Here is a 24,666-nt window from a genome sequence, read left to right as displayed (position 1 = left end):
TATAAGGATGACATCGGTGATACGATGCTTGGGCTGAATGATGATATTGCTAAAGTTAACCCTTAGTAAACTTGTTGGCAAGATGCCTTCTTTGTCTGTTGTCCTATAAAGCAAGTGGGCACTGGGTCAGTGAGTGGGTAACTCTTTGGGATTTAGGTAATGTATAGAGGAATGCATGTACTTTCCTCAACTGGCCCCATTGAGACTCGGTGGGATTTAGAGGAGTGCACAAGCTGGAATACTGTGCCTGTCTCGACTCACCTAATTGAGATGTGTAGGGGTAATTGCCCCCACTTCTTGCCTGCCCATGCGAGAAGGGTGATTAGAGAATGCTGTAGGAGTTGCTACTCTCATTATCAGCAAACCTTTGAGAAGACTAGACGAATAAAGTAAGCTAGCTTATTTAATCCCTTATTATGACTCCATTCTTGTCTTCCTGTCTGCCAGGATCAAGGGTGAACCTATGCTAGGACACCTGCTAGCAGTCCTCTAGTGTCTCTGCCTGTCTTACACAAGCCAGAAGAAGGGATCCTCCAATCCAACCTGAACAGGAATCCTCAGTGAGTAGTGGATATACCTTAAGGTTTAACTCTGCATATGTAGATCTTAGATGGCAGGAGTGAATTTCTAATTAATGACTGTATTGGACTATACCTTTACTTGGTAGTCAGCATGTTGTTTGGCTATACTATTCAGGTTGGAGAAGGATTTTATTCTTCATTAATCATGGGAATAGAATATGGCTATTCTTTCATAATATTCTGGAATGGACACTAAAAATACAGTGGAAATCAAGGTTGCTCAAGAGGTGGATGTGTTTAACAGATCTGAGAAGAAGGAAAAAAATCAGAAGATGGAAAAGAAACCATTTACTTAAAATCCAGATAAGCAATACTATTTTTTATCCTTAGCTTTTATAGCCAGTAGATTCTGCTTTCTGTATTTAGGCTATATGACACTGTTTTAGGGCAACGTTTAAACTTGTATTCCTCCTCAGTAATTTCTAGTTTTTAGCGTTTGGTCACATTGAAACCTATCTGTATCTTTCTGTTAAATGACTGAAGATCAGCCATGGTGTTTCCATAAAACATTCCTAAATTTTATTCTGTACAGACACTAGTTCTTTTTAGAAGTAAAGAATGAATCTTGTCTCATGTTTCTTCTAGCCCATATGGGTGAATTCTAAAGTCCCCCAGTTACTGAACTTTTGATAAAAGCTTTCCTTGACATGCAGGATCATAATCATGTTGTCATATTCATTGATGTTAATTGTTGATTTTTGTATTCTGTTCTAGTTTAATACCTGTATTAATTCCTTATGTCCCAAGGCTTTTTTTCTAAAGGATTTAATTTTTTAGTAGTATTCACAAATGTAAAAATGTTAGAATTTTTGCCTAAAAGAGAACTTGTTGTCAGGGATTATATCTCAGTTGGAGATATAACTATACCTTTTACTAAAATGGGTGAATTAGTACAATTTTCCACCATTCATATAAATAAGATAATTATATTAACCTACTTTGCATGTGAGATTAAGGTGGCCTGTTGTATCAGTAAGGCAATAATAACAATAGAGATGATAATTGTCGAAATGTCTATGTAGTTCTGTATCACAAAGTATACAAGACTCTCTACATAGAAGGTAGAAGAAATGAACCATTTATTCAGATACCAGAGAACCATATCCTACAAGCCATTTATTTTATCTATCAGAGCAGTACAACATTCCATATATAATATCACAACATGGAGCCTCTCCATCCCAAAACCTCTCTGACCCCATGCTGGGGACTTCCCCAAAACAAACTCAGAGTACAGCTAACTCAGCCTGTTCAGTTCTATCATGATGGCAGCCATTAGCAGCCATAACTGCTCTCTCTCTCTTTGCATTTCATGTGATATAACTTCCTTTTCCTGTCAGGAAGCTCCTCCCACCACATGTGGCTTAGGCTTCCTGTGACATAAGCAGGTCACATGGCCCATTAATGGGTGGGAAAGGTCTTCAAATCTAAATTGCTACTATATTCGGCCCCAATATCTTTATTATCCCTTACATAATGGAAATTCTGGGATAATTGGTGTCAACAGAAATTTACAAAACTATATAACAGGGATAACACAAGATAAGCATGTAAAACAATGTCATCATTCCCCTCTCAAACAAATGGGGCTCAAAATCTTGAGGGTAAGGAGTGAAGGTCTCATCATCCATAGCTTCTTCCTGCTGAAATTGTATGTAGAGCTGTCCCTGCCCGAAGAGATTAAGACTCCTTTTTGAGAGGTCAGTTCTTTAACAAGCTGGTATCAGGAACTCCATTGACATCAGATCCAGGGATGACACATCACAGTCGTGGACAGGTCCAGAGGTGACATTCAAACACATCAGAGGGTGACATCTGGCTTAAGTGATCAGGCAAATGCAGGTGGATGGTACTAAGCCTGCAGGGAATAAATCTTACAAACAAATTTAACAGACAAAAATCCAAAAAGGAACAAAGAGACTCTCATAGCTTCATTCACAATAGAATACATGAGTCAAGGATACAATTTCATAATTATTTTCTCCTGGGTAGACTACTGTTACAGTATTATCTTTACTATGTGCTGTAATTTCTGCAGCCTTTGGAACATCATCTGGCTTCTGCTTTACCCATACTTTAGCTCCCAATTGTATTCTATAATTAGAACCAAATCCTTCCTTTTCTTTGTTACTTATTTTGGACGGAGGGTCAGTTTTCACAAGAGGCATTGTTTCACAAGGAATAATAATCAATTGAACTATTCTGTCATTTTTACATAACTGTATAGGTTCTTCACCTAAATTCTGGAGTGTCACAATAATTTCTCATTGATAACTAGAATCTATCACTCCAGCCAATACATGTATTCCTTGAGCTGCTAATCCTGGTTTAGGTAATATCCATCCAAAGTGATTCTTAGGGATTCTCATACATATCCCAGTAGAGATTTTTCTTATCTATTTTCTATCCAACCAAAAGTTCTCTAAACAATGTAAATCATATCTTGCTGAACCAGGTATTCCTGGATATGGTGGTGGGACATCTTCCCCTAACAGTTCAATACTCAATATTTTGGATCTTATGTGTTTGCTGTTTTCTAATTTGCAGATTTGGGGTCATCATTCTGGCTAGAGGTATACTTCCTCCTAATAGTTTATTATTCAAATTACATAAAGCGGTGAACAAATTCCACATGTTGATATGAATTATTAGAACTTAACTTTCTTAACTGTTCTTTCAACAATCTATTCATTCTTTCTATCAACCCAGATGCTTGTGGATAATATGAAACATGATATATCCACTCTATATTGTTCAATACACAATATCTCTTCATCTCATTACATTTGAAATGTGGCCTATTGTCACTTTGAATCTGCATTGTGGATTCATAATAAAGACTTATAATATCTAGAGTTTTACAGGTGTTTTTCTGGGTTGCATTCATATAAGGACAAGCCACTAGCACACCTGAATGGGTGTCAAGGCAAGTACATATAAATTTACATCCTTTATCTTGGGGTAGTGGTCCAATATAATCTATCTGTCATGTCTGGGCTGGAACTTTTCCCCTTGCTCTTTCTCCAGTTACTACTCTAGGAACAGTTCATTCCTTTTCCAGTTGACATATATGACATTCCTCTGTTACTTGCTTTAACAATGAATAAAAGATACTAATACCTCAATCTTGTGCCCACCGGTATGTCGCCTGGACCCCTAAATGTCTGGCCATTTGGTGGACCCATTTTGCTAGTACCAGATCATCAGTTGGTGTCAGAGTAGGGACAATATGTTCAGTAGCAATCTTTGCTAGTTGATCAGCATGTGCATTGTACTCATGTTCTTGCGTAGTGAGGGCCACGTGAGCATCTACATGAAAAACTGATCAATTAGTAATCAGACAGGTCCCATATATCTTCCCATAGTAATTTTGCTCCAAACTTATTTACCATGAATTTCCCAATTTTGTGTTTTCCACATTGGCATCCATGTCGCTAACCCATATGACACTGCCCTCCTTCTCTGTTTTAATAGCTTGATGTAATGCCATAAGCTCAGCATATTAACTACTTCCACCTCTCCCAGTATTTTCCAAAGTTCTCTTAGTACATGGGTTATAGGCTACTGATTTCTTTCCAGTGTCTTTTTTGGCCCAAATATTTTGCTGTCACATCGGTAAACCATGCATGTTTCTTCTGTTCTTCATATCCATCATTTCATTTTACCAAGGATTGTACCAACTGTTGCCTCAGTTCAGAATGTTTGTCATTTCCATTAGTGTCAATGCTTATTATGGATTCATGTAGAGCAGAAACTCCACTTTTACCTGATTTTGATCTATTCTGAGTATACCATTTCCATTTAATTATGTTAGCCTCTTATGCATGTCCAATTCTGTGAGATGCTAGGATCCTCATTACCCAAGTCGTAATCGGGATTCCACGCCTTAATATCACTTTATGGGGGGTCAGGGCCAAGATGACGGCTGGAAAGCAGGGACTCGCTTAAGCTCTCCCCTAAATCCCTCCAAACACCTGTAAAAAATGGCTCTGAACAAATTCTAGAGCTGCAGAACCTATGAAATAGCAGAGGGAAGCAGGTTTCCAGCCCAGAACAGCCTGGATTATTGCTGGGAAGGGTCTATCACATGGTGTTGGGAGCGGAGCACAGCCCAGCATAGGCCACAGCCAGGACTAAGCAGACCAGGAGTCAGGTGGGTGGAGCAGGCCATAGGACCGTGAATGCCTGAGCTGTAGCAGTTAGCAGACTTCTCAACCCACAAATGCCAAAGACCACAGAGCAGGTTAGTGGGTAAACTGCTGGATTGAGTGAGAGGGGTCCAGCTCCAGCCATGGGGGTGGTGGAGGTGATGTCTGTGCCTGCCTCTGCCCCCAGGCCCACCCAGTGGGAGGAATCAAATGGCAGATCAGAGGGGCTTTGTGGGTACAGAGGCAGAGTTCTCTGCTTGGATCTGGGTCGTGGTCCTGGTTAGTTGTTCTTGGGGGAGGAGGAACACTGGTGTGCCAGAGCTTGCAGCGACAGTAGAGTGGAAATAGCTCTGAAAACAGCAGCCCAGCCCAATAGCTGGGGACAAAGTACTCTGTACTCTACAAGCAGTCATACCCTGACAAGAAGCTCAAGGGTTAAGTAGTGGGGTGGGAGCATGAACAGGCAGTAAAAAAGGATGCAGTTTATTGAATCTTTTTTTGGTGACAAAGAAGATCAAAACATACAGCCAGAAGAAGTCAGCAAAGTCAAAGAGCCTACATCAAAAGCCTCCAAGAAAAATATGAAGTGGTCTGAGGCCATGGAAGAGCTCAAAAAGGATTTGGAAAAGCAAGTAAGAGAAGTAGAGGAAAAATTGGGAAGAGAAATGAGAGTGATGCAAGAAAATCATGGAAAAAAGTCAACTTGCTAAAGTAGACCCAAAAATACTAAAGAATATAACACCTTAAAAAATAGACTGACCCAAATGGCAAAGAGGTCCAGAAAGCCAATGAAGAGAATAATGCCTTGAAAGGCAGAATTTGCCAAATGGAAAAGGAAGTCCAAAAGACCATTGAAGAAAATACCACCTCAACAATGAAACTGGAGCAAGTAGAAGCTAGTGACTCTATGAGAAATCAAGAAATTATAAAACAGAACCAAAGGAATGAAAAATATGGAAGACAATGTGAAATATCTCATTGGAAAAACCATTGACCTGGAGAATAGATCTAGGAGAGATAATTTTAAAATTATTGGACTACCTGAAAGCCATGATCAAAAAAAGAGCCCAGATATCATCTTTCAAGAAATTATCAAGGAAAACTGCACTGATATTCTAGAACCAGAGGGTAAAATAGAAACTGAAAGAATCCACCAATTGCCTCTTGAAAAAGATCCCAAAAAGAAAACTCCTAGGAATTATGTAGCCAAATTCCAGAGTTCCCAGGCAAAGGAGAAAATACTGCAAGCAGCTAGAAAGAAACAATTTGAGTATTGTGGAAACACAATCAAGATAACACAAGATCTAGCAGCTTCTACCTTTTAGTGATTGAAGGGCTTGGAATAGGATATTCCGGAGGTCAAAGGAGCAAGGATTAAAACCAAGAATCATCTACCTGGCAAAACTGAGTATAATACTCCAAGGCAAAATATGGAGTTTCAGTAAAATAGAGGACTTTCAAGCTTTCTCAATGAAAAGACCAGAGTTGAATAGAAAGTGTGACTTTCAAAAACAAGAATCAAGACAAGCATGAAAAGGTAAACAAGAAAGAGAAATCATAAGGGACTTACTAATGTTGAACTGTTTTGTTTACATTCCTACATGGAAAGATGATATTTGTAACTCATGAGACCTTTCTCAGTATTAGGGTAGTTGAAGGGAATATACTTATATATAGACAGAGGGCACAGGGTGAGTTGAATATGAAGGGATGACATCTAAGAAATAAAATAAAATTAAGGGTCAAGAGAGGAATATATTGAGAGGGGGAGAAAGGGAGAGACAGAATGTGGTAAATTATCTCACATAAAAGTGGCAAGAAAAAGCAGTTCTGTTGGAAGGGAAGAGGGGGCAGGTGAGGGGGAATGAATGAATCTTGCTCTCATCAGATTTGACCTGAGGAGGGAATACCATACATAATCAATTGGGTATCTTACCCCGCAGGAAAGTAGGGGGAAGGGGATAAAAAAGGGGGGTGACAGAAGCGAGGGCAGATTGGGGAAGGAGGTAATCAAAAGCAAACACTTTTACAAAAGGACAGGGTCAAGGGAGAAAATTGAATAAAGGGGGACAGGATAGGATGGAGGGAAATATAGTTAGTCTTTCACAATATGATTATTGTGGAAGTGTTTTGCATAATGATCCATGTGTGACCTATGTTGAATTGCTTGCCTTCTTAGGGAGGGTGGGTGGGAAGGGAAGAGGGGAGAGACTTTGGAACTCAAAGTTTTAAAAGCAGATGCTCAAAAAAAAAGTTGGTTTTGCAAGCAACTGGGAAATAAGATATACAAGCAATGGTGCATAGAAATCTATCTTGCCCTACAAGAAAGTAAGGGGAAAGGGAATGGGGGGGGGAGTGGGGTGACAGAAGGGAGGACTGACTGGGGAATGGGGCAATCAGAATATATGTCACCTTGGAGTGGAGGGAGGGTAGAAATGGGGAGAAAATTTGTAACTCAAAATCTTGTGGAAATCAATGTTAAAAACTAAAATTATTAAATAATAAAATATGAAATAAAAGAAAAAAAATCACTTCATTTCCCAGTGTCAGTTGTTCAGTCTCTACCAAAGCCCAATATGTAGCTAACAACTACTTTTCAAAAGGTGTATATTTTAATACACATGAAGGTGGTTTGCTTGACCAAAATCCTAAGGGCACATTTAGGCTTTGTTGTTTCTGCCATAAACTCCAATTCACATAGTCATCTCATACAGTCACTTGTAATTCCACTGGTCTGCTTTGCATAGGCCATAAATACAGAGCCAGTTATATAGCAGCTTTAGCTTCTTCAGAAGTTTTACTCTCTTCAAGTCCAATCAAATTTGTATTTTTTCCTGGTAACTTTATATAAGGGTTTCAAAATTTGTCCAAGATGTGAAATGTGATGCTTCTAATATCCAAATAGTTGTATGAACTTTTGTGCCTCTTTCTAATTGGTGGGGTAAGGAAAATCTTGGATCTTTTGTCAAGCATGTGGAAGAATTTCTCGCAGTCCTTTATAGTTTGGAATAAAGGACTGCGAGAAATTCTTCTCCACTTCTTTTACATTTTCTCCCTGTATCAAAATATCATCTATGTAGTGGGTAAGCTGTACACCAATCAATTTCGATTCATCCAAATGTTCAGCTACAATCCTCTGACAAATAGTTGGGCTATAAACTGTGGCAATCTGGTAAAAGTATTTTTTTGACCCTGCCATGTGAAAGCAAACTGGTCCCATTGTTTGGAGTCTCTTGGAATCATAAAGAAAGCATTGGCAAAATCAATAACTGTGTACCAAGTTCCATCATATTTCTGGATCCTTTCTATTAAGGTAACAGTATCTGGAATAGCAGTATACCAGGGTGGAGTTCCTGTATTCAATTGTCTATAATCCAGTGTCATTCTCCATGTTCCATCTGACTTTCATACTGGCCATACGGGATTATTCCATTGAGTGGTTGTAGGGACTAACATTCCTGCTTCAACATATTCCTTTATAGTATTGGCGATTTCATCTTGCTCATCTGGCACACGATACTGCTTTAAAGTAATTACTTTAGAAGGTTCAGGTTAAGTGATTGGGCCCATCTTTACTTTTCCCACCAAAACTGTATTAATTCCTATCTTCCTTACTGCAAATTGATATCTCCCCTCAGGCAAATTCAGTCATGTATTTCAATATATCTATTCCATATATGCCATATATATGTATATGTATATATATATATGGGTTTATTTCTGTAACTGCTTCTGTGGAGCTGGTGGATTGTAAGAGAGACTTAATAACAAAAGATATTGACTAATTGTCATTCTGCAAGGTTAGACTTTGGGCTAAAGGGACTCATTTAGGATTTGACATCAGATCTATGAATAATACAGATTTCCACTCAAAGTAAAGAAGAACTTATTCATAATTAAAGCTGTTCACTAGTTGATTGGGCTGCCTAAGGAAGCAGTAGATATCCCCTCACAGGCATTTTGTAAAAGAGATTTCTCTTCGGGTATGGACTGGACTGGATGACTTAAACAGCCACATATGTTCAGATACTTCCCATGATTTTGCAAGCCACATAGTCACTGAAATTGTCTCAATGATAGGCTGATGCTTTCCGAAGCTTTTTTTTTTTCAAGACAGACCAAACAACCACTGCTACTGTATCACAATAAAGCCAGCTGGTATCTGCTGGGTTTTACTGGAAACAAATAAAATATAACTTTGTTGCCTTTTGTTCAACTCTTTCCTCTAAATATCTTCATATGAATTGATTGTTTTTATAAATCTTTTGGTTTAGAGAACAGTACTGTCTGTTACTTTGTTACTTTGGCCTTGGCGTTGACCACCTTCAGCTCAGCATTTTGATTAGATCTGAACAATGTGTTTATAACAATGTTTCCTGAATTAATTTGGCATTTAACCAATTTAGGGGTTGAAACAAGGGTTGGAAATCATAAAAGATAGTCCAGGAGATCTAAGCATGTGGGATACCCAAAGGATAAATAGGGGTTCTGGAAAATCTCTGTAAAAATAGAGGAAATTCAGCCTGTCTTAATGTCCTCCAAATTGCCACACAGTGAATTTTTGCACTTGTAATTTTACATGTTACATTTTAGAGGGGAAAATATCAATAGCATCGAACTTTCTCACTGAACCCCTAATTTTTTTCACTGCCTGCACATTCTTCTCTGCCAGTCTGAGACCCATGGGTTAATAACTGTTGTAGGTTCCTCATACCATTTTTAAGATAATCATCATCATCATCATTATAATAGCATTTCTATAGCACTTCCTATGTACAGGGCACTGTGCTAAACACTTTACAAATATTATTTCATTTGATCCTCACAACAATCTCGTGAGGTGGGTGTTATATAAATTATGTTGAAGCAACTGAGGCAGAGAGGTTAAGTGACATATCCAAGAACACAGAACTAGTAAGTATCTGAGGTAGGATTTGAATTTTGGTCTTCCTGACTCTAGGTCCAATGCTCTATTCATAGTGCCACCAGCTGCTTCTAAGAGACTTTATTTTCTTTCTTAGTTAAAAATCATTGCCATTTCCCAATGCTCTACTCCTTTGCCACTAAGAACTCTTCCTTAAAATAAGTGCAGTTATGCAAAACAGATGAACACATTGGCTGGGTCTGAATGTGTATATGTTATGCACACTTGTTTTCTACCACTTCTTTGCTGATAGTTGTCTATTACCTTTCCAAAGGAGAAAAAAAAAGTGGATTTAAAAATGGACATGGGAGACTTCTTTTTTCTGAGCTTATCAGCTCTTAATAGCTAAAATAATGCATTTATGCAGTGGTTTTTATGTTTAAATATATAGCAATATATAGCAGCTACCATAATAGTAGTCTACTGAAGTAATGGCTAAAGAGAAGCTATTTGATAGAGTAGATTAAGAGAACTGGCCTCTGAGTCAGAAGGACCTGGATTTAATTCATGCCCCTGACCCATACTGGTTGTGTGACCATAAGCAAGCCACTGTCTCAGTCCTCTATGTTCCCAAAATGAAGGCCAAGTGGTCCTTTGATGGATTGAGGGCTTTGGCCTCAATCCACAGGGAAATAGCCTGACCTCAAGGAGTGTGCAATTAACCAACAGAGGGTGAAAATATAGATCTTCTCCTACCATGCCTACACAGTGGGGCTTGTGTCCACAACAGCCACACCTGTTATTACCACCCCTCCAAACACTCCCCAAATCAGTTCCTCCTCCCTACCCTGCAAATTGCCAATCCCCTCACCCCCCCATCCCCAGTTTCCCTCCTCAGAGGCATCTGCTAGAAACTGTTATGATGTAACTGCTCCCAGGCACTTGTAATAACAGCTTACATAGATATCATTTGGAAAATTTCATGCCTCTCCAAATATACCCCAAGAGTGTGATTTTCCCCCTCATCCCAGATCACCTGATATCTCACAAAGGACAGGCTCTGTAACACAGAGGCTGGTGAGTAGAAGCTGACCTCCTCCCATTTTGTTTTGGGTAGGAAAGAATGTGTCACAGAAGATGAGCTGGATGGAGTGGTTGCATGAAAATGGCCAGTCTTCTTTTATTATCTTCCCCCTAAATTATTCCCTTTCCAAGCTTGCCTGTTCCACAGGGTGTCAAATTGATGGCAATGTGGAGTTACTGCATCGAGTTCACATGAATCTTGCAAAGCTCATCAACTTTTACATCACAAATGATGGAAATCATATTGAAGATGTTATTGGTTAATATTCTAATTAAATAAAATATTGTTGAAAATTTCATTCATTTCATTTTTTGAAAATATGCATTTCTGCCTATGTGTCCAGACTTTAGGAACATCCTGTAGTTGGAGGCTTCACCATCCTTCTGGTCACTCCAGTTTGTAACCTGAGTGTCATCTTTGACTCATTCATTCTCTGTCATCCCACACATCCAGTGAGTTACCAAGGTTCATCTCTAACCACACATCTCACATCTGTCACTTTCTTCTCTCATAGCCACCTGTCTAGTTCAAACTATCATAATTTCTCACCTGGACATTCATAATAGCCTCCTTAATGGTCTGTGCCTCAAATCCCTCCCTTCTTCAATTCATCCTCCACATAGCTGCCAAAGTGGTTTTACTTAAATTCAAGTCTAACCGTGTCCCTTCCTTTCCCCACAAACTCCAGTGGCTTCCTGTGGATTCTAGGATCAAATACTATTTCATCTTTAACTCATCTTTTTAAATTACATTTTCATAAGTTTCATAATGTACATAATTATTAATACAATAGTTTATAAATATACACAAGTTGGGGTACATATTTCCAATAGTTTTTGTTCTTATTGTTGTTTAGGGATAGGAATATGCAGTTTAAAAAGTGGAGATCACTCAGCCGGGTTTTTGTCTACATTAAAAGTTGCAGAGCAGATACTTACCTGCAGTGGTAAAGGGAGTTCCTCATAGCAGTAAATCACAAGTCTGATCCTCTCCTACCCTGAAAAAGAAAAAAAAAAAGGGCAATTAGGATGCTATCTTTTACCTTAAAGAAGACTGAGGAACAGAGAGATAAAATTGACTTGCCCAAGATCACAGTTAGCAAACATTTATTAGATACCTACTACATATCGGGCACTGGGGTTACAAAAAGAACTAGAAGATAGTTGTCATCAAGGAGTTCACAGTCTAATGGGTAGGGCAAGTTAATGGCCGAAGTAGTGTTGGAATCCATAGTTCTGGCTCCCAGCCCAGTAATTTTTATTCTATTCAGTTCAATAAATATTTATTAAGTGCCCACAATGTTCATGGCCTGTTCTATTCTAGATTGTGTTGTTAGTGTGTATTGTTACTCTAAATAAAGCTGTTATCTTATGTAGGCACATTGGTTTTATTGGCATATGTAGGGCAAATAGCAGATGAGAAAAGTCTGTTCCCTCTAAGACTTGTGACAGATTCTAAATGAGACAGTTGTCCAGAAGATAAAGTAATTTCAATCAAGTGTCTTTTCTGGATTTGTACTAGCATTCCACATTTCTCAGTTTTGAAAGAATAACAAGTAAGCAATTTTTGAGTGAATTTATATTACACTGTTAAAGTAAAAAATGACATCATTGTAATTGGATTGTAACTGAGAGGTTGAAAGAAATCAAAGGTTTACAACTTGAACTTTGATCCTCCCTAACCTCTTTCTTTCTCCCTTGCAGGGACATTTAACTATCTGTAATTATGAGCAACCCTTTTATGCACCTTGCTGAGCCCTTGGATCCCAAGGAACCAGAAAAAAAGTTCTTCAATTTGAATAAGTTGGCAGATTCAAGATATGGTAAGTAAACAAAATTGGTTATACCTTTAACAAAAAAAATGGTATCTTGTTTTCACAGTTATTTTTTTTAAGTTATACTGACTCAGGGAGGGGAACACAAGAAAGTGGAAGGAGTGAGTGGAAATGAAGCATCTTCTTCTGATAGCAGAGCTCAGGATTGATAGCCAAGAAAACTAATTTTTCTTTTAAAGCTCTTCCAGTAAACACATAAATGTCCTTGGATATACCACTTAATTGCCCCACTTAGGCAAGTCCCTCTTTTCACTTGACATAATAATATCTCCAGACAATACTTGTACAGTTTTTCCTATAGCAGATGGAATTTTTATTATATAAATAAAAATAAAATCTTTTTTTCTTATTAGTGTCATTAACTTCATTGGGTCTTCCTATCCAGTATTAGTGATCATTCTGCATAGTGTTAAGGATTTTATTTTTCTTTTAAAGTAGAAATAAGTTTATGCCTGCTCTTAATCATAATAATATTAGAGTTTTGTGTGTTGTTTTTTTTTTTTTTTTTTTAAACTTTCCTGAGACAACCTGGAGTTGTAGATAAAGAGAGCTCTGGAGCTAGGAAGACCTGGGTTCAAGTTCTGCCTCTGATACTGGATATGTGATCCTGGGCAGATCATTTGACCTCTCAGGGACCCAGGCCACTCCCTAAGACTTATAAATTGTAGAACATTTGCAGCTCTACATTGGAAGATGGAGATTCTTCACTGAGAAGTCTTCCCTATAACAATGAAATCACAGGTCCACGCCAAAATGTTGCTTAAATCTTAGTTGTGAGTTTTCTCTTCAGAATACTTTCTCATATTTTGTGAGTATAGTAAGGATTAATGACTTTTATAGAGAAATTCTTCCATCGACAAAGATTGCCCTTGCAATCAACCCTCAATCAGACTGACCCTTGGGATCAGTCCCAAGTAATTGATGAAGATCCTAAAAGGTAAAATAGCTCAGTCAACTCCTGAGGATCCTCATCTTCCTAATGGCAAGTTAGGAGGCAATCTGCCCTCTACAGTAGACTGCCTCTCAATGATGACTTGGTGAAGCCTTTTCCTCCTAAGGAAGCTGACTGAGTCCAAGAAAAGTTGTTAAATGAGCTGAACTCTTACTAACACTTTCTTGATGATAAGGCATGCTGTCAGTGTAATTTTGGTTGTTGAAAGATTTGTTGTAAATTATCTTATTCAGATTGTACAGTAACCTGATACTCTTAGCAAGTCTGTCTACATCATCCCTTCAGAGCAAAGTCTCATAATTAGGTGGCGGGTTGTTTTTTTTTCTTTTTCTCCTAGGACACTTACCATTTTCTGTCAGAGTTCTCCTAGAGTCAGCCATCCGGAACTGTGATGATTTTTTAGTGAGGAAAGTTGACGTTGAAAACATTTTAAATTGGAAGGTGACGCAGCATAAGAATCTAGAAGTACCATTTAAGCCTGCCCGAGTCATTCTGCAGGACTTTACGTGAGTTGAAAATACCCATATTATTTAGCCAATGTTTGTTGAATTGGATTGCCTCGTGTCCATCTTCTCTGCTCCAATCTTAGCACCTCTTTCTACAAAGTCCTCAAGGTTTGCATTAAAGTCTTCATTCGATGAGAAAAAACATTTGACTAAGTCTCTCATGCTATCCGGACAAGATGTAAAGAAACATAGACTAGATGATAGGATAGCGAGATACATTCAAAATAAGCGGAATGAATTAATAGTAATGTATTTGATGTCATCTTGGAGGGAAGTCTTTAGTAATGTAGAGGTAGGAAATAGAGGACTCTATCATTATCCCTGTACTCTTTAATATTTTTATCAATAAAGGTATAATAGGCATGTTTATCAAATTCCAAGTGGTACAAAGATGGGAGGTATAGCTAAGAATGGGGCATATCTAGGCATGTTTGAAGCCAGCTAGAAAGAAACCACTGGATAAGGATGGGTTGAAAATTGGGGTGTTAAGAGATGATGATTGAAAATCAGTTTCAAGAGAACACAGTGAGAAGTGTGGTTAAACAATAGTTCCAGTTTACAAAAAAGTGTGGGTGTTTTAGGAAAGTGCCATCTATATGTGTCAACAGTGTGACAAGGGAGGTCAAAAAGCTAATGCAATCTTTGGCTGTATTAATGGAGACATAATGTTTAGAACAAGAGTATTGACACACTACATCTGGAATATTTTGTTCAGATCTAGGTGTAGCATTTTAGAAAGAACATTGAGAAACTGGAAGTCATACAGTGAAGAGTGACCAATAAAGTGACAGAATTGGAGCTCATGTTATAAATGGATAGATTGAAGGTTACTTAGCCTGGAGACTTAGTGGTGAAATTAAAGTTGTCTTCAAGTACTTGAAGGGCCCATATGTAAAACTCATGGGGAAGAGGGATTAGATTTCATCCTTTTTGGCCACAGAGGACAGCCATGTGCAGTGGGCAGAAATTGCAAGGAGTTAGTTTTGGTCTTGATATAAGGATAAACTTCCAGACAATCAGAGCTATCAAAAATCACTATGGTCTGCCTCAGAAGGTAGTAGACTTTTTCCCGTCACTGGAAGTCTTTAAATGGAACTTGAATAGCTGCTTCTGATTTATTATAGAGGGAATTCTTAGTCTGTTATGGATTAAACTAGATGATTTTCAAGGTGTTTCAATTTGAGATTCTGTGGGAAAGGAAGTGTTTACTGTTATGAATCCTTTATAGGCAAGTAGAAGAAAAAAATAGCCCTGAGAAGAGTTAGCTCAGAATATTCCTCCTTTTCAAAGTGACCTTCTCTGATCTCTCCTCCCTCCCTCCCTCTGAATTCATGTGTTTAATAATGTAGTGTTTCATAAAATGTAATGCACATTTCTAACCTAGTAACTCTTCTCAAATTTTAATATGCTGTTTTTAGTAGCCCCTTTCCTGGTTTGTACCTTGTTACAGCTTCTATTTTCAGTCCTTCTCCCAGGACTGCATTTCTGCATCAGTGATAAAGCCAGTCATTTCCCAGCAACAGCTTCTTTTCTGCCTGTGTTTTTCTCTTATAAGATGATAACTCTTATTTTGTAGAAGAGAGGAAGGCTTCATCACTTAAAAAAAGGTGATTTCATTCATTTCAAAGACCAAACTTTTTACAAAAGTAATACATCTGAGATTTTATCATGGAAATGGAGAGAATTCACTTAAAAAATGACTTTACAACCCATTTTTCTGAATTTCACCTATTAAAGTTCTTTCTAAAATTTGAGGTATGCTCTGAATTACTACTTCAGTCTTTCATCATTCACTGAAAATAATCATGGTAGTAAGAGAACTAAAGAAAGCTAAAAGGTGCTGAAATTTGTTCAGTCCAACTCTTCATGACCCCATTTGGTTTTTTCTTGGCAAGGATACTAGAGTAGTTTACCATTTTCTTCTCCAGCTCATTTTACAGATGAGACAGTGTGAAGTGACTTGCCCAGGGTCACACTGCTAGTAATTGTCTGAGGCCTAATTTGAAGTCAGGGAGAGGAGTCTTCCTGACTCCAGGCCTGGCACTCTGTCCACTGCACCACCTACCTTTATTTTATTATGTATATGTATGTCTACACACACACTCACACACACACACACACACACACACACACACACACAATATTTATATCTATCTATACATACACATATATACATATATACGTATATGTTGTTTCTCCCATTGGAATATAAATTCTTGAGAGCAAACAGGGTTTTGTTTGTTTTTTTGTCTTTTGTAGCCCCAGGACACAGTACAATTCTTGACATGTAGTTGGTGCCTTCTAAATGCTTGTTAGTTGGTGTTCCTTTGATAGATTCTCTTTATAATAATTCAATATACATACTGTCTTAATAGCATAACTGTAATTGCAGTCATTTCACAATCATAAAGACATTCTTCACACATTACTTTGGTTACTGGTTACCTGGTTACTTACTTACAAATATGATTTCTACTTAAAGAAATTAATTTGAAGGCCCTCATTTCAAAGCCATCCAGTTCTTCTAAGTAAAATTGCCAGTGTTTTCAGTGAAAGGAAACACTTAACATTTGCATTCATATTTTAATTCTTCCTTCTCCCACTCCCCCACCCCCACTCCTAAAAATGGATGTCTTTTAAAGTTGCTCTTGCTTAGCTTAACTTTCTCCTCTTAGGGGTGTACCTGCTGTGGTTGATTTTGCTGCAATGCGTGATGCTGTGAAAAAGTTAGGAGGAGACCCAGAGAAAATAAACCCCATCTGTCCTGCTGATCTAATAATTGATCATTCCATTCAGGTTGATTTCAACAGAAGGTAAGAGAAATATCTGATTTTCTGTTTTGTACACGAGAGCTTCTAAAGGGAGTGAAGGCACTGGGTCAGGAGTAACGAGACCCAGGTTTCGACTTTACCTTTACCTAGCTGGGTGAATCTTGGGCAAACGTCTTCACTTTCACCTTGACTACCTCACCTTTAACACAAGGGGGAGTGTACTAGATGAAGCCCTAGGTCACTTATTCCTTTAACTTCCTGTTATTATCATTTATGATACCCAATGAATCCTGACTTTGGATGCCTCAGATTCTGTAGTGAGACAGAAATATTCAGGACCCCTCTCCTATAATACCTGTGAATATTAAATTCACTGAATTGACTATCTGAACTGAAAAAAAAGAATTGAAATGCTTGACAGTTCTTCCTTTCACTCTTAGTCATTTAGATATATTCATGATTAAGATGGACCACAATTAGTTTTTTGGAAAGTAGTTCTACTTAGTTAAATTTACTGACTTCTTCAAAAGTGACTTAAATATAAAAAATATCTTTTCCATTTTATTTTGAGGATGAGATGGTACACTGGATAGAGTGCTGGACCTGAAGACTTTCAGGCACTTAGTAGCTATGTGACCCTGGTCAAATTGTAAGAAATAAAGATCTTACCAAGAACTCTGTGGACAAACCAATGAAGCCAGGGAAAGAATTTTATTAACAGATATGGGTATCTAAAAGTAATAGGCACACCTGGCCATGGGAAAATACAATCATTTATTCCCTTTCCCCAGTTGTTTGGGTACTACAGAGCTTACAACCTTTCCTAAAACACCTACGCCCTGCACCCTGCCCCCCACCTCCCTCCCTGAATCTCCACCCCTTGTTTACATTTTCCATTTCTCCCATTTCAACGTGGTGTTTTTCTTTATGCATTTTAGAATAATCCTCTCTCTCAGGATGTTGGCATTATTTAGACTTACAATTTCCATAGCATGAAAAAGGTTGTTTTCTTGCAAAAGAGAGTTGACAAAAAGTGTGAGTTGAGGATACAGCCCAATATATACACGACAAAGGTCTCATAATGAGTTGGAGTCTATAGTTAATGGGCCTCATTCTTAACAGAGCTTTACTTGGTCAGGCAGGTTTTTTTTAACATAGGAAAAAGACATTCTCAGAGAACAAAGAAAAGGGAAACCCTCTTTTAAATATGTTGATTGCTAATCATCACCCCACTGCCTTCTTCTGCAATTAAGTTAGCCATAAGCATTCTATGGAAATAAAAGCTTAAGCAATCCTCACAAACCCTCCTTTCTTTGAATCCAAAATTTTGTTTCCACACTTTTCTCAAATCTAGTTAATACCTCCTCACTCTCTCATACAAATTCATCTCCTCTTCCATCTCCCCTTTAAGTAGGTATAGATTATTTTGCTTATACTGTACTGGCATTTGTTTAGTTTCTATTAATCTTTGTGCCAGTCCTCTTGCACAAGGTATCATGCAACAACCTATGGCTGTCAGTACTACAGCAACTACTATTAAAGAGGTTAAGATAGAGACTACCATTCCTTTCCATTAGCCAAACCATGATTCCGACCATCCTGTTAATGAATTGTCTGTTCTGGAGTTTTCTGCTAACTTCTCAGCTAAATTACTTAGACCTTGCAATGCCTTAGTAATGGTTCCATCTGGGGCTGTGTTGTTGGGAATGAAAGTGTAACACTCTCCTCCCAATATAACAAATATTCCTCCTTTCTCAGCTAACATCATGTCCAGGACCATTCTATTTTCTCATGCCATCTGACTTGTGGCATCTATTTGAGTAGCTTTTCCTTTAATTGCATCTCTGGTATAATTAATAAACCTCTGTTGGTTATAATGAATGTGGTTAATCCAATCTTCGTTCTTATTAGTGGTTACCCACTAAAACAAGGAGGATTCAAATCTGATTTCTGGCCTTAAACTCATCTGGAATCCCCTTTGGGACCCTGATGGCATCAAGGAAAATTTTACCATCAGATGAGCCATGAGGTGCTTCCCTTTTATTCCTGTTTCTTTTTTGGATTACATCCCCTCTCAAATGCCAGGGTGAATGGTATAGCCAATTGTACTATTGCACGTGTGCCTCCCCAGTTACGGGGAAATATAGGTCTTGGGGTTTTGCCTCTGCAGTACCACCACAGATCTGCTCTGGGGATGCTTCAAGCAGAGTAGTTTTCTTATCCTTCCTTAGTTACATTCCACATATCTATGCACTTCTCCAGTTCTCCCAGATTTATGGTAGCCTTCACACCTTGTCATGAGAGACAAGCTATGTGGTTTCCAGTCATTGTGGAGAAGGTAGGAGATATTCTGATATCCCTGTCCTGCGGAACTGGGGACAGTAGTGAGAGGGATTTACAGATATTGTTTCCCCATGCAGTTTTATCCTGATAATAGTGCAACCATATTCCTCATCCTCTTTTTGTCCTTGGCCCATCTCAAAGGGAAGGGGAGTATCTGGGCCACTTGTCAGCCTGAGGCACAGGCATAGCAGTTGCTTTTATTTAAGTTCTTAACAATATATTCTACCTATTCAACCCAAGCATTTGTATCCCAGTATTCTCTTTCTATCTCCGTGGTCTCTCTTAAGTCCTTAACTTCCATTACCTTCACAATCTTAGGATCATTGCAGGGTTTCCATTCCTTCAGTGGGGGCACTATAGTTGCAGTAAGGCTTTCCTTTATCTCTGGTTTTCAAATCACTATCCTGAATCTTGCTACCGGATCCCAACCTGTCTTGTCTATTCCAAATTCATAGGTCCAATCCATGTCCCAGTTGGAATTTCTAGTTAAAATTAGGGGATTACATTGATTACATTTCAACTCTTGACAATTGGATCTGACCTCTCCCCTGACAATGTTCATTCCTCATGTTTGTTTTTTTTTTTTTAGATTTTGTTATTTTTTCAGGGGGGAAGGCAGGGCAATTGGGGTTCAGTAACTCACCCAAGGTCACACAGCTAGTAAGTGTGTCATGTCAAGTGTCTGAGGCAAGATTTGAACTCAGGTCCTCCTGACTTCAGGGCCAGTGCTCTACTCACCGTGCCACCTAGCTGCCCTGATTCCTCATGTTCTTTGGTGAACCTAACATTGCTCCACTCTGGACAAGGGGACCCATAGTGCCTGGGTCTTTCCCCAGAAGGTTGTTCTTCTGAACATAGGTATTTATGATAACTACTTAGTTTTCTTTGACTATTTAAATCTCCACATTCTGTAATTTGGCATGCATCAAACTGGACTGTTTGTGGAATAGCTTCCTTAGTGACATTTATCCAAATTTTAACAAGATACCTCCCTCACCTGTACCAATTATCTTAAGCATGCCTTAGATCCACCTGACTGGCCATTCAAATTGTCCACAATAGCAGTTCTCCCTGCAAAATTAATAAACCCTTCATCTATCACAGAACCTCTTCTTATCAGTACAACAAATAAATATTATTCCTATAACAATTAAAAACAAAAAGGACTTCAAGGGATCTTTAGATGTGCACTCCTCTGTTTAGGTTTTACAGGAGAGGCTTCCACTGGTCCCTTGATCCTAGTGTAGTGAGTCCAACCTTTTTCAGATGTCCTTACAGGCCGTCTCAGTTGTCAGGAGTATTTGATAGGGACCCTCCCATCCAGGTTGAAATTTCGATTCCTTCCGAGATTTAATCAGGACCCAATCGCCTAGTTGTATTTCATGCACAGCAAACTCCAGTGGTAGTGTTTGGGCCAATAACCCCTTTTTTCTAATGTTAGAAACATACTTACATTGTCTAGGAATAAACAATACTCGTTGGGAAGCCAGGAATGTTTTAATTATATTTTATATTTATTCGGTCTGAATAACTGGGTATGTCCCCTGAACAGAGTACAGGAGAGTACAAGGACTCAGATGGACGCCAGTCCTTTTATTGACCCCCACTTCGAATCTTCTGCCAGGCTCTTCATTGGCCAGATGCAACCCCCTGACTGCCTACGTCATGCCGTCCTCAAATGGCTCATTTAAGCATGCATATAAGCCTCTAACCTTTCACCAGACCAGAGGCCTGGTCTCTGCTAGATCAGAGCTCTGATTAGAGCTAGTTCTAATCAGTCACCTGACTTACATTCTGCTAAAGCTGGTTGAGGGGGGAGGGAAGAGGGATACTTTGAACTTTGTGGAAACAAAACTGCTCCCCCCCTTTTCTTACACTAAGATTAGACAAGGAAGAAGACAACACCAGTATACAGTCCTTTAAGAATCTATCTTTGGTTTCCATGGTTGGGATATCTCCCATTTCCCCTAGGTAGGGCAGGCCAAATAGCATCTCCCAAGGAGAAAGTCCTAAATCTTTCTAGGTGCTGTTCTAATTCTTAACAAAGCAATGGGCAGACATTTGGTCCAGAGAAGCTTGAGTTCTAATATCAATTTGGATAGCTGTCTCTTAAGGGTTTGGTTCATAAGCTCTATCCAGCCTGAAAATGGAGGATGCTAAGGAGTATGGAAATCCCAGGATATTCCTAAATGTTCTATTACCTCTTGCAATACCTTAGAGGTAAAATGACTTCCATTATCAGAATCTATATTCTCTATTAGGCCATATCCAGGGATTAGTTGCTCAAAGATCATTTTGGAGACCCCAGAAACTATGGCTGTCACCATTCGATAGGCCTCTACCCAACCTGTTAAATGATCAACTATGACTCTTGCATTTTTCAACCTTCCTGCTTTTGGCATTTCTATAAAGTCGACTTGAATACGCTGGAAGGGACAGAGACTTGGTTCTTGGTCCCTCCCCCACCCTGAGTCTGTTTCCTTTGTACCTTCTTATTACTTCTTAGGGCCTTCTTATTTACAGCCTTCACAAATCTGTTTTGCAATAGAACATATTCCTACACATCCATATTTTCTCAAAACCAAATCACACATTGCCTGGGTTTCCCAATGGCTTCCTCCATGTAATAGAGATAGGATAACTCTCATAACTTGTTTATTTACCATTTTTCTTCCATCTGACAACAACCACTGACCTTTATCAGTCTCTTTTGCACCTATTTGTGTTGGTAAGCAAAATGGGCTCTTAGCACTTAGTTCAACAAGTGCCCTTGAAGAGTTTGGCTTTGTTTCTTTTGAGTAATTCAGTGTATTTCATTGAGTCTTACTAAGTGCTAAGCCCCAAGCTCTAACCCCTATTAGGTGTTAACCCAACCTATGTGGATGTGAACCTCCCAGGGTCCTAAGGGGAGGGGCTAACTCAAGAGCCAATCATAGCAGCCTAAGTTCTGATCATTCAGATGATGTTTGATGACATCTGAAGCCCTATAAGAAGAGAGGACAGAGCCATTTGCGCAAGGCTCTCACTCAAGATTGTGTTGATGCAGAGACTCTGGGCAGCTGTAGCTAAGGGCCCTCCAGCTTGTAACTTGGATGCTGAGACTTTGTTGAACTCTGGTAACTATGTATTGGGTTTTGAATCAGGTCTGTCTGTTGATGTTTGGCATTTGTTTGTATTTGTTCTGAAGTTCATGGTGCTGGCTTTTTCCCCGGAACTAAGTGAATGATATTTGTATGCTGAATTAAAGTAAGCTTGTCAACCCCTTCACGTAGCTTTCCTTAGTTAAGCAGATCAAAAGAACCTGTACTTTTGCAGCATGCTGGTAGCATTCTTGTTGTTGGGCTTTCACCCCCACAACAGCTGCTAGCCGGATTGTTGAAACACTATTTTAACTAAATCCTTTTTTTCCTGATTAGTAGATATTGGGGTTGCTTGGACTTTAGAGACTGTGGGTATTTTAGTAGGTTCTGGAGATAAATTGGCCTCCTTTGCTTTCTCATCTGCCTGCTGATTTCCCTTTGCCTCAAATGAATTCCCTTTCTGGTGCCCATTGATATACACTACTGCAGTTTCCCTTGGCAGTAATAGATTTGTCAATACTTGTTTCACAAGCTCTCCATGCTCCTTTCCCTTGCTGTTAAGGAAGCCACTTCCTGCCAAATTTTCCCAAAGGTATGTGCTACCCCATAAGCATACTTAGAATCTGTGTAGATGGTTCCATCCTCTTTATTAAGTTGTTATGCCTTAATTCAAGGCATAAAGTTCACTCATTTGAGCTGACCAGTTATTTGGCAGTCTGATTCTACTGATGAATTGTTTTTCCCATCAATAATAGCATGCCCATTGTATCTCTTCCTTTCTATTACCTGAGATGATCCATCAGTAAATAAACAGCATCCCTCATGTAGGGGCAGGTCCCTTAGATCTGGCAGTACCCTTGTTTGATATTCAATAATGTCTAAACAGTTATGTTCAGCCTCTTTGCTCTCTTTCTCCCCTTTCCACAAAAAGATACTGAGCTCAGGCAGGAATCTGTAGTAAGAACTAAATCATCTTTTTCCATTAATATAACTTCATATTTTAAAATTCAAGAGTCAGTTAACCATCATCCCGCCCTTTGATTCAAAATAGTTCTAACTTGGTGTGGGGTGCTAACTACCAAAGCTCCACCAAAGGTCAATTTCCTACTTTCTTCCACCAAAATAGCAGTAGCTATTGCTTGTACACATTCTGGCCAGCCATTAGAAACTGGGTCTACTAATTTTGATAAAAAGGCAACTGGTCTCCGTTGTCCTCCCCATGTTTGAGTAAGTACCCTTAGCACTGCCCCTTTATTTACTGTAAGGAGCAGATGAAATGTTTTATCTAATGAAGAAGGGCTAATATTGGACCTTGGATTAGAGCTTGTTTCAAGTCCTCAATGGACTCAACTTCCTTTGGATTCCAGCAGAGAACATTAGGTTCTCCTTCTAACAATTTAAGGTATAAGTTCTTTGTTTTCTGTGCATAGGAGTCAGTCCACAGCCTACATTAACCTGTTAGCCCCAGAAATTTCCTAAGCTCCTTTTTGTTTCTTGGAGGAGAAGATCTACAATGCCCTTGATCCTTTCCGGGTTAATTCTCCTATGCTCTTCACTAATCAAATGACCTAAGTATTTCACCTTTTCTGCATACTGCACTTTGTTCATGGATACTCTCAACCCCTGTTCTCCTAGGAAATTCAATGGAGCTTTTGCAATGGCTTTTGCAACCTCTTTTCTCTTTTACCCTGATACTAACAAATCATCTACAGACTATATTCAGGTAATCCCTGAGGGAGGCTTGAATTTTTCTAACACTTGCTCTAATGCCTGACCAGACAGGTTAGGGGATTCAGTGAAGCCCTGGGGAAGAACTGTCCATTGAAATTGCAGTTTCCTTCCATTGAAAGGATTTTCCCACTCAAATGCAAACATGTCTCTGCTTTCTGGGACCAAAGGGCAGTCCCAGAAGGCATCCTTTAAATCTACTCCACTAAAACATTTGTGTTCTGAAGGGATTTTGCTAAGAGAAGGCTACTGGCAGGATTGAAAGTGGACATGAAAGGTTCAAGAAGTTTGTCCCTAGTTGATCTATAACTGGTTGTAATCCCTTCCGCCCTTCTAGTGGAATACAGTGTTGTTTTAAACACACTACCTCTTCCTCCTTTAAAGTCATTTTTAAGGGGGGAATTCTTAGCCCTCCCCGATTTCCTTCCTTTGCCTATACTACAGGGTCTATCTGCTCTTCTTCTTCCTCTGTGAGAATGGCCATTGTGACCATGATTTGTTGGTCCTGTACCTTTAATCCTAAATCAAATTTCACTATCAAAACCCTTCCTAATAAGTTGCTTCCTGCCTCAGGAATATACAGTAATCATTCTTTCACCTGTTCCTTACCTAATTTAAGGATAATGAATTCAAATATTGGAACTGGGAATCCCTCTCCCAACACTACTAAATTTTTATCAGATGTGTTTACTCCTTTGGGCTTAAAGTTCAAGGAGGATATGGTGGCCCCAGAATCCACCAGAAACACTGCCTGTTCTTCTTAGGGTCCCACCTT

At 38.9% G+C, this 24,666-nt stretch overlaps 1 protein-coding gene across 4 annotated transcripts in view; it reads left to right on the top strand.

The window, feature by feature from the left end:
• The window catches only part of ACO1 (aconitase 1), a 143,432-nt gene that overhangs the window by 46,180 nt on the left and 72,586 nt on the right, over positions 1 to 24,666 (top strand). For 2 of the 4 annotated variants that reach the window (XM_036737792.1, XM_036737793.1), the window contains exons 2-5: positions 448 to 560; positions 12,381 to 12,499; positions 13,801 to 13,969; positions 16,645 to 16,782. In XM_036737792.1, coding sequence (XP_036593687.1) covers positions 12,403 to 12,499; positions 13,801 to 13,969; positions 16,645 to 16,782 — 404 coding nt within the window. In that variant the 5' untranslated portion in view covers positions 448 to 560; positions 12,381 to 12,402. Of the gene's footprint in view, positions 1 to 447; positions 561 to 11,049; positions 11,130 to 12,380; positions 12,500 to 13,800; positions 13,970 to 16,644; positions 16,783 to 24,666 lie in introns of those variants that run through there. The other 2 variants (XM_036737795.1, XM_036737794.1) reach the window with 2 other exon arrangements.

This window comes from Trichosurus vulpecula, chromosome 9, assembly GCF_011100635.1.
Source record: "Trichosurus vulpecula isolate mTriVul1 chromosome 9, mTriVul1.pri, whole genome shotgun sequence".
Classification (NCBI taxonomy): domain Eukaryota; kingdom Metazoa; phylum Chordata; class Mammalia; order Diprotodontia; family Phalangeridae; genus Trichosurus; species Trichosurus vulpecula.
This window is presented reverse-complemented; position numbering and strand designations above follow the sequence as displayed.